General features: G+C 45.1%; 1 protein-coding gene across 1 annotated transcript; it reads right to left on the reverse strand.

Moving 5' to 3' along the window:
• Window positions 1–7,716: 7,716 nt before the first annotated feature.
• Window positions 7,717–9,712, reverse strand: LOC143925390 (E3 ubiquitin-protein ligase TRIM39-like). Its single transcript, XM_077449956.1, has one exon. It carries the CDS (start codon window positions 9,710–9,712, stop codon window positions 8,144–8,146), a length of 1,569 nt encoding a protein of 522 aa, XP_077306082.1. The 3' UTR covers window positions 7,717–8,143.
• Between the last annotated feature and the right edge of the window lie 3,258 nt (window positions 9,713–12,970).

The following is a 12,970-nucleotide window of genomic DNA, read 5'->3' on the forward strand; positions in this document are numbered from 1 at the left end:
TTCTGCCGTCACAGAGGGCTGTCAGAATGGAGCACTTCCAGGCCTTGCTTCGAGAAATGCTGCATTCTGCTTTTGCGTGCGCTGGCAGAGGAGCAATTCCCACTCCCAGAGAAGGAGTTGCGGGTACCAATCCAACAGCGCCTGCAAGAAGAGGCCGGTTTGAAGTTGTGTTGGTGACTTCGGATATGAGGTCATTCTTTCAGCCGACCCATCGACAGGTGTCATCCGGATCCAGCATCAGGGAACGCCTAGACCGTCAGTTGTCCGACTACATCGGGTTAACGGCCGATGTGGACGCTCTGAGGAGTGATGAACCCCTGGACTACTGGGTGGGCAGGCTTGAACTCTGGCCAGAGCTTGCCCAATTTGCAATCGAACTGTTGGCTTGCCCCTCATCCAGTGTCCTGTCCGAAAGGACGTTCAGCGCAGCAGGGGGGATCGTGACCGATAAGCGTACTCGCCTAGCTCACGACAGTGTTAACTACCTCACATTTCTAAAAATGAATGAGGCATGGATCTCGGAGGAATTCAACACATGTGACCAGTAGACCATGTATATGTCTATAAACATTTTTTTAAATCGAGCACACAGACCTTCTTTCTTCATTTGGCTCACTTCCTTGTCCAAAAAAAGCACACCGTACTATATGCCGTACCCTCCTCTTTGAAGAGATTGAGCGGTGTCATATTTCTACTGGGGATGCTTATTATGAGGGGCTCCCACCATCCCTGTGTTGTGCCGACTTCCTCCTGGGGCTGCTTATTATGAGGGGCTCCCACCATCCCTGTGCTGTGCTGACTTCCTCCTGGGGCTGTACCTCTGCTGTGCATATTATGAGGGGCTCCCACCATCCCTGTGCTATGCTTATTATGAGGGGCTGCCACCATCCCTGTGCTGTGCTGACTTCCTCCTGGGGCTACTTATTATGAGGGGCTCCCACCATCCCTGTGCTGTGCTGACTTCTTCCTGGGGCTGCTTATTATGAGGGGCTCCCACCATCCCTGTGCTGTGCTGACTTCCTCCTGGGGCTGCTTATTATGAGGGGCTCCCACCATCCCTGTGCTATGCTGACATCCTCCTGGGGCTGCTTATTATGAGGGGCTCCCACCATCCCTGTGCTATGCTCATTATGAGGGGCTCCCACCATCCCTGTGCTATGCTCATTATGAGGGGCTCCAACCATCCCTGTGCTATGCTCATTATGAGGGGCTCCCACCATCCCTGTGCTATGCTGACTTCCTCCTGGGGCTGCTTACGGTGCAGGTGTCAGTGCTGTATATCACGGTGCTGCTGTCAGTGCTGTATATCACGGTGCTGGTGTTAGTGCTTTATGTCACGCTGCTGATGTCAGTGCTCTCTATCACGGTGCTGGTGTCAGATGACTATCACGGTGCAGGTGTCATCGGTGTATGTCACACTGCTGGTGATCATCTCCTGCACCCTCTTCTTTGCCTACCCTGACCTTCCCTCTCCTCCATTGCCTTCCCTGACCTTCCCTCTCCTCCATTGCCTTCATGCGCTCCACAGTCCTGAATTGTCACAACAATTTCACATGAATTTCAAAAAGAATGCTTGTAGTTGTCGATCCCAGATTCACCTCATACATGTGTTATGTCATTGGCCATGTGGTGGGACTATGTTTGCACAGCTATTAATTATTTTGTGGCTGCAAATTTGACCTGTAGGTTTGCAAAGTTCGCCTCCCATTGAAGTCAATGGGGCCCGCCGCGAACGTTCCAGTTCGTGAACTATCGGCCGCGTTCGGCGGTCCGCGTTTGCGAAAAGTCCCGTCGGAAGTTCGTCCATCACTATTGCAGAGCAATCACAGCACACAGCAGGTGTTGATGTTAATGACCCCCAAGTAAGGGACAAATTCACTATAGTACAGCCTTCCCAAGAAAACCAAAAAAAAACAAAAAGAGAAAGACATAAATATATCAAATGCCCGAACGGAGGAAAAAAGCGGTGGAGAGACTTCCTCCAAGTCCAAGTACTAACCTTGTTGTAAACAATTTCCAATGTACAGTGCCTCCGTGAACCCAGCAAACGAATGCTGGATTCAGTGCCTATTTATACCCCCCACCCGCCCAGTTTGATGACCTCACCGCCGAGCGCAAGCGGACAAACAGTGACAGCCAAGCGTCCGCTCGATCCAGCAATAGCCTACAAGACCCACAATGCACCACCACTAATCTATCCAATCGAGGCTGATGAAAGCCTCACAGCCACCACAGCGCCAACCGGAAAGAATACCGAGTCTCCACTGTAATGGAGAGAGGGTGGAAAAAGACATCAGTGGGGAAGTGTGGACCAGCCTTGATGTTAAAAAAAAAAAAAAAAAAAAAAAAGCAATCACGTCGGCAGTCAGGGGGCGGGCCCACTATCCACCTAACGAACCCTAGGGTGTCCATAAAGCTATGGGTAGAACAGGAGAGCTGTATACATAAAAAGAGCAGCCCAGCAAGCAAGATGTGTGAGACCACCGAGTGAAGGAGAAAAAAAAAAAAAAAAAAAAAAAAAAAAAGGGAATAGTAAAATTAAGTCAACCAAAAAGGAGAGAAAAAAAAAAGATTTTTTTTTCTCTCGAGTTTCCTAGGGTCCTGTTTTGGCTCACATGTATTTTTATGCAGCTTGTTTATATACATATCTTATATATTTTTTCTTCATTGTAGAATTGTTGTCTCTTCATTAAATTTATATTCCATCACCCCTGAGGAAGCCATTTTTATGGCGAAACATGTAGGGAAGGGTTAATTGGACAAGCACTCTGAGGCAATTATCTTCTTGGCCTATTACACTACAAATTTTGTGCTTTCTGACAATTGGAGAAAACAAGATTATTTTTGATATTTTTCCTTTATGTATTTGTATATTCATGTATTTTCTCTCTCTTTTTTTATATATTTAATAAACTTTGTATAAAAAAAAATCTCTTTAGTATTCTTCTGAAGTGTAGCACCGCGATAATCCCTCTTTCTTCTTCTGGAATTTTTGCTATTTTCCCATTAGAATGGTTCCATTGCACTTAATGGGTGCGACGTGTCTCAAAGTCGAAGCGCATATCGCACCAGTGTGAATCAGGTCTTAGTCAATAATATACACTCACTGGCCACCTTGTTGTTAGGTACATCTGTTCAATTAATTGGTAACACAAATTGCTGATCAGCCAATCACATGGCAGCAGCTCAATGCACTCAGGTATCTAGATGTGGTGAAGACAACTTGCTGAAGTTCAAACCAAGCAACAGAATGGAGAAGAAAGGGGGATTTAGGTGACTTTGAACATGGCATGGTTGTTGGTGCCAGACGGGCTGGTCTGAGTATCTAAAAAAAAAAAAAAACCTGCTGATCTACTGGGGTTTACACACACACACACACACACACACACACACACACACACACACACACACACACACACATCTGGGGTTTACAGAGAATGGTCCAGAAAAGAGAAAATATCCAGTGAGCGGCAGTTGTGTGGAGGAAAATGCCTTGTTGATGTCAGAGGAGAATGGGCAGAATGGTTCCAGATGGTAGAAAGGCAACAGTAACTCAAATAAGCACATTGTTAAACCCAAGGTATGCAGAATACCATCTCTGAACTCACAACACATCGAATCTTGAAGCAGATGGGCTACAACAGCAGTAGACCACACCGGGTGCCAAGCCTGTCAGTTAAGAAAAGGAAACCGAGGCTACAATTCACACAGGCTCGCCAAAATTGGACAATAGAAAATTGGAAAAACGTTACCTGGTCTGACGAGTCTCGATTTCAGCTGCAACATTCAGATGGTGGGGTCAGTTTAGGCGATAACATGAAAACATGGATCCATCCTGCCTTGTATCACCAGTTCAGGCTGGTGGTGGGGGTGTAATGGTGTGGGGGTGATATTTTCTTGGCACACTTTGGGCCCCTTAGTACTAATTGAGCATGGTTTAACCACCACAACCTACCTGAGTATTGTTGCTGACCAGGTCCATCCCTTTATGACTACAGTGTCCCCATCTTCTAAAGGCTCCTTCCAGCGGGATAAAGCACCATATCACAAAGCTCCAATCTTCTCAATCTGGTGTAGCACTACTCCTGTAGGATTCACTAATATCCTGGGTCCCCACTGCTGCACAGCCAGTTACATAGCATTTCCTTCACACATTCTAACGCAGAAAACAGTCCTTGACTTGTTTTTTGAGGTTTTATTGGGGGGGAGGTTTGAGAATTTGGATGGGGTAGGGAATTATGGGTTGCCAAACTTGAAAAATTTCCAAAACTATGAACAAAGCGAGATTTACACCCTATTTACAAGTCTTCTTCCTTCTTCCTGCACAAGCTTGGTTTACTACAGCACCTGCCGATCACTCACACCGGGGAACTAGCAGGATCTCGCCAAGCTCAGCAACGGCCCATTACAGGTGGGAACGCCCAGTCCCTGACTTTCTGCCCCACTTTTACACTTTTCCCCAGGGCAAGGATGAAGACTAATGCCACGTACACACGATCGGAATTTCGGCCAGCAAAAGACCGATGAGAGCTTTTGGTCGGAAAATGCGACCGTGTGTACGCTCCATCGGAACTTTTGCTGGCCGAATGTCCTCCAGCATAAGATTGAGAGCAGGTTCTCAATTTTTCCAACAGAAATCAGAAATTCCGATGCACAAAATTCTTACGCATGCTCGGAAACAATTTGACGCATGCTTGGAAGCATTGAACTTAATTTTCTCGGCTCATCATAGCGTTGTACATCACCGCGTTCTTGACGGTCAAAAGTTCAGAGAACTTGTGTGGCTGTGTGTATGCAAGTCAAGCTTGAGCGGAATTCCGTCTGAAAAACCAGCCAAGCTTTTTCCGACAGAAAATCCGCTCGTGTGTACAGGGCAGAAGCTCACTGTTGTCTTCAAAGAGCACTGTTACAGCTGACAGTCCCTCTCCTTGTGTTGTCCCTGCTCAGTACTGATCTCTACTCATGGTCTGTCTTTGCTCTGCCTCTCCTGAAGCTTCTCCTCCAACTGCCTCCTGTGGTGGGATCCTTAACTATCATTATCTGCAATTTGATAAAACAAGAACATTCTTTCTGTCTCCCATCAGACCAGAACCTAGAGAGACCTACTATTTCTCAACTCCAGTCCTCAAGGCGACCAAACAGGTCATGTTTTCAGGATTGCCCTCAGATGAAATGGCTGTGGCAATTACTAAGGCAGTGAAACTGATCAAATCACCTGTGCAAAGTAATGGAAAGCCTGAGCTGTTGGGCCACCTTAAGGACTGTCCTAGAGCATGACCCGCTAAATCCCTGGCCACCATCAGATGGACTTATCTGGCTAGTTGTCTATCCATCCTTCCTAGACGGACAGCACTCTTCTCTCCAGCACAACTACACTCTTCTCCCGAGACAGTTTCAAATGTGGTGCCTGGGCCCTACATATCCATATGGTTGAAGTCTTAACCACTTCCATACCAGGCCTATTCTGGCACTCCCCTCCTACATGTAAAAATCATCTTTTTTTTGCTAGAAAATTGCTCATAACATTATATATTTTTTGTTTTTAGCAGACACCCTAGGGAATAAAATGGCGGTCGTTGTACGGTATTTGCGCAACAATTTTTCAAATGCTTTTTTTGGTTTCATGATTTAAAAAACAACAAAACAGTAGTTAGCCCAATTTTGTTTTGTATAATGTGAAAGATGATGTTATGTCAAGGAAATCGATATTCAACATGTCACTCTTTAAAATTGAGCTCACGCGTGGAATGACGTCTTCAGTACTTCAGAAAATCTCCATAGGTGGCGCTTTAATTTTATTAATTTTTTTTTTACGGGTTACATGTTTAGAGTTACAGAGGAGGTCTAGAGCTAGAATTGTTGCTCTCACTCTAACACACGTGGCAATACCTCACATGTGTAGTTTGAACGGTGTTTACATATGTGGACGGGACTAACATGTGCGTTTGCTTCTGAGCTCGAGCTACCGGGGACAGGGGCATTTTATTGTTTTACTTTATTTTTACAACATTTTTTTTTGATCACTTTTATTCCAATTACAAGGAATGAAAACATCCTTTGTAATAGGAATCATTCATGACAGGTCCTCAGGTCCTCTTTATGGAGAGATGTGGGGTCACATCCCGTCACCTGTAAGAACAATCAAGCGGTGGAACTGCCGCTATGATCGTTCTGAAGCGCCACCTGAAAACAAGGATATCTGAATGATACCTGTAGCTGCAGGCACCATTCAGATATTCCCTCTGAATACGACGTCCTTGGGAAGTGGTTAACATACAACAACAAAAAAAATTAAAAAAAACTTTTTCTCCCCCCACCCCCCAATTTGAATAGTATGAACCCTGGTTCACACTATAACCCCAATCCTGTGGAAGTCATTCAGTGTGGTGCGATTTGAGCCCATTCATTTCGAATGGGCTCACATCACACCAAAGGCATGCAGGTACCTTTTTTTTGTAGCCGCATTGCAACCAGATGTACCATGCAATCCAATAGCGGAAAACTGCACTGCGTTTGCAATCCGTTTGGAGTTTTGTTAACTTTGTATTGAAATACATTAATCCCAACGCACACGTTCCTGTAGAAATGTCTGTGCATCAAAGTAGGTGCTGTAGCGACCAACGGCTAGAACCATGCCTGATTGAAGGGGTCCTGCGTAGCTCCAAAATCTGTAATCTGCTGGAATCGCCGATTAAAACTTTGGATCTACTGCTGGTGAAATTTTTTGCATTAACTTTGTATTGACAACTGCAGAAGATCACAAAGGCAATGCCGTTTGCAAGGAGATGGGGGAGACAGACAGGGATCACTGCATTCCCCATTAGTGTGAACCTACACTCAGGGAAGGTTATAACTCCTGTGAGGGTTTTTGGTCCCATTGGGGAGATTTCCCTTCACTTCCTGTCCTAAAGACAAAATGGAAAGTGGGGAAATCCCTGGTTTTCCCCAGAACTAGCGTCCCCATTGGAAGATTTCCCCCCTATTATTGGTCTGGGAACAACCCCAAATGAATGATGGATTTTCTTTCAATTCTAGTCATAAACTGTGAGCAGAACAATTAGAGAGAATGGATCTCCCCAACGGGGACACAGGGGGTAATAAAAAACCTGACAGGGATACCAATTCCTCTCCACGCTATCCAAAACTAGTTGAATCATTAAAATTATGTAGAAGCTTTAATGCATTAATGTAGTTGTAAACCTCTGAAATTAAAAATGAAAAAAGTATATATTCTTTAGTGTGTGTTTTTGTCTCAATTCAAAGCACCTAGTGCAATTTCTGGCTTTCCTTTCCTCCTTCCGCTATCTACACTCACTTCTGATGGTTTATGCTTACACGGGCAATCCCGGGAGGTGGCCCCATCCCCCTCCAGCACACAGCAGGTGATTGACAGGGGCAGATGTGCATGTTTTCTTAAGGGACTTTAGAAGGGGGGGTGTACATTCCTTCCACTCGGGTCTCAGATTACACTCAAGTCCATGCTGTTGAGTGTACGGATCCCTGTCCCCTGCCTTCTGTAGCTGAACAATGCCATGTACGTTCTGTACATTAAACAGCTGTAGAGAAGAGACCTAGTGGAGCAATTAACCTCAGGCGATACACAGATGAAAAAAAAAATCCTCTTACATAAGTTGTATCTGTTTATCTATAGCCTCTGCAATGTAATGAAAACATATAGATCAAAAGGATATTGTTCAGCTAAAGCAGGCAGGGGGAACAGGGATTAAACATCACACTGCACATAGAGGAACGCTGAGTGTAAACTGAGACCTGTGTGGAGAGAAAGGACACACCCACCTCTATAGAGTCTCATAGGAAACATGCAGAGCAGAGACTGTCAATCACCTTCTCTGTGCTGGAGTTTGGGTGGGCCATCTGCAGGCAGTCTGTGGTGTCAAGATAACCTGTCAGAAGTGACTAACAGAGAGTAGACAGAAACCACACTCGGGGATTTGGATTGAGGCAAGTAGGCACTATAGAGGGATGTGCTCTGTTCATTTTCCATTTCAGTGGTTAACAACCACTTTAAAATGTAGTTCTCCCTATAAATGACCCAGATGTTACTGTTTCCAAGAGGATTTCACTCTTAATTTTTTGTATTGAGGACACAACTGTAGAAAAAGAAAATGAATGATGTTGAAAATTACAGTCTTACAGAAACTGCAGGAGATACAAGTTTTACCCAGGCTCCCTTACTCAGATATAAAGAAACATGGAGGGGTTCGGTGAAGGTGGTGGTGAAGGTGTGGAGGTGTCTGATGGGGTCACTCAGCTGGTAGAAGGACAGACGGCCACCTTCATAATTCAGATATAATCCCAATCTCTTCACAGGAGACTCCAGGTTCAACTCCCATAATTTGGAGTAATGTTTACATGAATATTTCTTCTCAGTTATACCAAAACTCCAGGACTTGTTATTACACCCAATACCGGACACACCTCCAGCTCTCCTTATACTGGGATAGCAAACACCCACATCCCAATTCCCACAGTGACCAACCTCTACTTCCCAGTAATGCCTCCCATGGGAAAAACTCTTCCTACTCATCACTTGATTGTATAATGTAAATCTCTTTGGAAATTTTGGTCTAATCCTTCGTATTTCAGAATGGGATGCTGTTCTCAGATCATCAGATAAAGTCACAAATGTATTGGCTGTTTTTTCATCCAGTAGCAGATTGGTTGCATTCTGTATATCGAAGATGGTCTTTAATTGCATATTAGCAATAAGATCAGTTATAAATCTGTGCAACTCAAGAGAGATCATAAAATCATCCAGACCATGAACAGAAGATCCCTCAAAATTCTGGTCACCTCTATCCGTTCCCTGATCTTGTAGGACAGTTATTGGGTCGGTCATGTTACATAACTTCTCAATGTGACCAATTTTCCTGGACAGCTCGTCCTTCTGTATCTCCAACTGTTTGAGGAGATCATTGATGGACAATGAGACCTTCTCTACCTGCCTGGAGATCTCATTCAGAACTCTCTGTTCCTGGACCTCCAGCTGTCTCCTGATATCCTCAAACAGGGCAGTGACTCTCTTCTTCTCATCCTCTGCTTTTTCTTGTGTTCTTCTCTTCTGGTCCTGTAGATTTAGAATTTTCTTCCCAGTTGATTCTCTCTTCATAGCCAGTTTTTCTATAACATTTCTCAGTTTCTCCGTCTTCTTCTTCAAAGCCTCTTCTAGAAGTTGCACGTTGTGTCCTTTATGGTTCCCCACCAGACAGCAGGACACACATAGACAGACGGCGTCCGTGAAGCAGTAATACTTCAGAAGCTCTTTGTGAATGAAGCATTGTCTTTTACTGAAGGATGAGGTGGGTTCCACCAGCATATGGGCTACTGTCTTGTTGTGGGCTGTCAGGTGTTTATCACACATAGAAGTCTCACAATGCTGACAAGGCTTAGCAGCTTGTGCCAGAGAATCCACACAATATGTACAGAGGATCTCACTTTTCTCCTTTTGTTGTGTAGATCTGAAGTTGTCCACAGTGTTACACAACTTCCTTTTCTTCTTCATAGGAGGACGCTCTACATACTCCTCTCTGCACTCTGGACAGGAATAAACTCCGGACCCCTCCTGTGTATACAGAGAAGTCACAATACAATCCCGGCAGAAGTTGTGTTCACATCTCAGTGGCTCCAACTCCGTATAAAGGTTCGGGCAGATGGAGGAGCTCAGCTCATCTCCTAGAGCAGCCAACGCCATTCTGGGAAAAATAAGAAACAAAAACAAAAAATTAGTTTTCATAAAGAGTGCATAGAGTGGAGGCTTCATAAGATAATCCCTACAGGGGGCAAAAAGAACCCAAAGCAAATGACTTTTACTTATCTGTTACTAAGGCTTCTAAAGGAGGAGAATGCCAAAAAAACACTACATTTACAGAGCAAGGCCACTTATCTTTATCTCATGCTTAAAGTTTAAATTAATTGTAGGATAAATATTGTACCATTCATATATATATATATATATATATATATATATATATATATATATATATATATATATATATATATTTTTTTTTGTGGTTGTGATAAGACAACCTGGGAATTGGTAGCGAGTATTAGGCTTGGTTCACACAGGGGCAAACCAACTTACAGCGCGACTTTGCAAGGCGTTTTGGAGGAGGCTTCAGAGTGACTGTAAGCAACTTACAACGCAACTTAAAGTTGCCTCCAGGACAGGCGACTTTGGCTGTGACCAATCACAGAATAATCATCTCTCTGGGAGGGAGGGGTTTGCCTGGGTAAACTAATTTATTTTCCTGTAAAGTCGCTTCAATATAGATGAAGATCCAACTTGGAGGCAACTTCCATTGAATGCTATGGATACAAGTCGCCTAGAAGTCGCCTTGAAGCAGTACAGGAACCTTTTCTGAAGTCGGAGCGACTTCAGTAGTGTACCGTAAGACGGATCTCATTAACTATAATGGAATTTCTGATGTCAAGTGACTTGAGGTCTGACAAGTCGGATCCCAAGTCGCTATAGTGTGAACCGGCACTAAGGGCTCTTTCAGACCAACCATAATACTTATTGACATCAGAAAAGTAATTTGTGATGGATCACTTTAAGTGAGCGGTATAACAGCAGCTTCAAGTGTTCAGTAGGTGCTAATGCAGCATGGTACCTGCGAGCCAAGTGTTTTGCACATGGTTGCTCTGCAGCCCCACCAATCTCAAGCAGTGAGTTTGACAGCTGGTGCCACCTGGTCAAAAACTGCCCCCCAACCTGTGTCAGCTCTGCGGGCAGGCAGCACCACCGATGGTCTATCCCTGGGGACCCGTAGTGTAAGAGGGGTTACAGGAGCCTGTGCAAGGGGGACCAGGTGGAGGAATGTGCCTGAAAGAGCAGATCCCATGGACTGAACCAGAGCTCTGTAATTACATGTGCCCCCTCCCCCCCTACACACAACTGATCTAGGAGTTGCAGCCAGTAGTAACAAGAGCAACTGCAGCTAATAAGAGCCATTCTGTGCTGCTACAGTACTACTGCACTGCTAGAGAGAGGGCAGTAAAACTCTGTACACTGCTTCCCCCCCCCCCCCACCCCCAAGTCCTTGGTTGCTAAGACGGCTGGCATCCTAACAACCATGCAAGGAAGGCACTATTATAAGTGGGGGGACACCGATGCAACATGGGGAATTGATGTATGAGGGAACACTGATATAAAGGGGGTAACCGATGTAAGGGGGGGCACTAATGCAAAGGGGAATTGATGTAAGAGGACATTGCTAGATCAATTCCCCCCTTTATAAAGGAGGGGCACTGATGCAAGGGGAAGAGACTCTTGATGCAAGGAATGCATTTATATAAAGGGGATGGGGGGAGGGGCAATGAAATAAGGGAGGGGCTCTGAAGTAAGGATGTACCCTGATGTAAAGAAGGCGCACTGATGCAAGGAAGGATTCTGATGTAAGCGATTCAAGGAAGGCACTATTGTAAAATGGGGGACACGGATGGGGAATTTATATTTTGCCCCGCACACACGGTTGGACTTTCCAACGGAAAATGTGCGATCGGATCGCGTTGTCGGAAATTCATGGGCTCCATCAGAATTTCCGACACACAAGTTTGAGATCTGGATCTAAAATTTTCCAACAACAAAATCCAATCGTTTCAATTCCGATCGTGTGTAGACAATTCCGACGCACAAAGTGCCACGCATGCTCAGAATAAATTACAAGACGAAAGCTATTGGCCTCTTTATAGTCGTACGTGGTTTACGTCACCTCATTCTGAGCGATCGGATTTCCAACAACTTTGTGCGACCATGTGTATGCAAGACAAGTTTGGCCAAAATCCGACGGATTTTGTTGTCGGAATGTCCGACCATGTGGTGTGTACAGGGCATAAGAGCCTATACTGATGTAAGATTTTGACATCACACAAGATGGGACACTGATAAAAAAGGGGGAACTGATGTAAGAAGGGGATGCAAGCAAGGCACAATTGTGGTGGGGGGAATTGATGCAAGAGAACACATTGATATAAAAGGGGGAACTGATGTAAGGAGGGGCTCCGAAGTAAGGGTGTACACTAATGTACAAGCTGAACTTAATGTAAGGAGGTCTCTGATTCAAGGAAGGCACGATTGTAAGGGGGAATTGATGTAAGAGGTAACATTAATATAAAGGGAGGAACTGATTTAAGGAGGGACTCGGATATAAAGGGGGCCCACTGATGTAAGGCAGGACACTAATGTAAAAATATAAATAAATAAAAAAAATGTATACAAAAGTCTGAATTTCAAAATAACACTACTGCCACCATCCTCTTTTTTTGGGAGCGTAGGGTGTGATGGGGCGACAAACTGAGATTTTGTCCCAGGTGAAAGAAGGTCACTGGCAGCCAGGGGGGCAGTGAAAACTGCAGCTCAGCCACCTGTTCTTACTCCCCCCCCCCCACCTGGTCACCAGTATCGAAAAGCCCAAAATTTTCCTAGGGAAGGGCAACCTTTGTTTCAAAGATACCAGTCCAGTAGCATCATAGCAAACAGTGGTAGCTTAATTTGTGCTGTATAAGGCCGCGTACACACGCGCGGACTGTTCGCCCAACCTTGTCCGCTGAACAGTGTTTGGGCGGACAGTCCGCTCGTGTGTGGGGCTTCAGCGGACAGTTTCAGCGGACAGTTGGACGAACAAGGTCTTACGGAAATTCCGAAAAACTGTCCGCTGAAACAAGGTTTCAGCGGACTGTTCGCTCGTGTGTAGGCTTGTTCGGCCAACTAAGTCTCGCGCATGCTCAGAAAGGATTTTCACGCCGAAAGCTATAATGCAGTGTATAGGACGTCGTATTTTTCGTCCCGTCGTACGTGCCGTTCACGTCATCGCGCACGGTTTCAGCAAACTGTTCGTCCGTCGTGTGTGGCCATGTCCGTCCATGCTAAGTTTGAGCGGACTGTTTGCCGAAACTGTTGGACGGACAAAGTTGGGCGAACAGTCCGCGCGTGTGTACGCGGCCTAAGACT

The sequence above is a fragment of the Lithobates pipiens genome, unplaced genomic scaffold (genome assembly GCF_037356315.1).
Source record: "Lithobates pipiens isolate NorthernLeopardFrog02 unplaced genomic scaffold, aLitPip1_a1.2 Scaffold_22, whole genome shotgun sequence".
NCBI classification, from domain to species: Eukaryota; Metazoa; Chordata; class Amphibia; order Anura; family Ranidae; genus Lithobates; species Lithobates pipiens.

Coding starts and splice junctions, on each gene's coding strand:
- LOC143925390 (XM_077449956.1), bottom strand. CDS start 9,712: ATGGCGTTGGCTGCTCTAGGAGATGAGCTGAGCTCCTCCATCTGCCCG.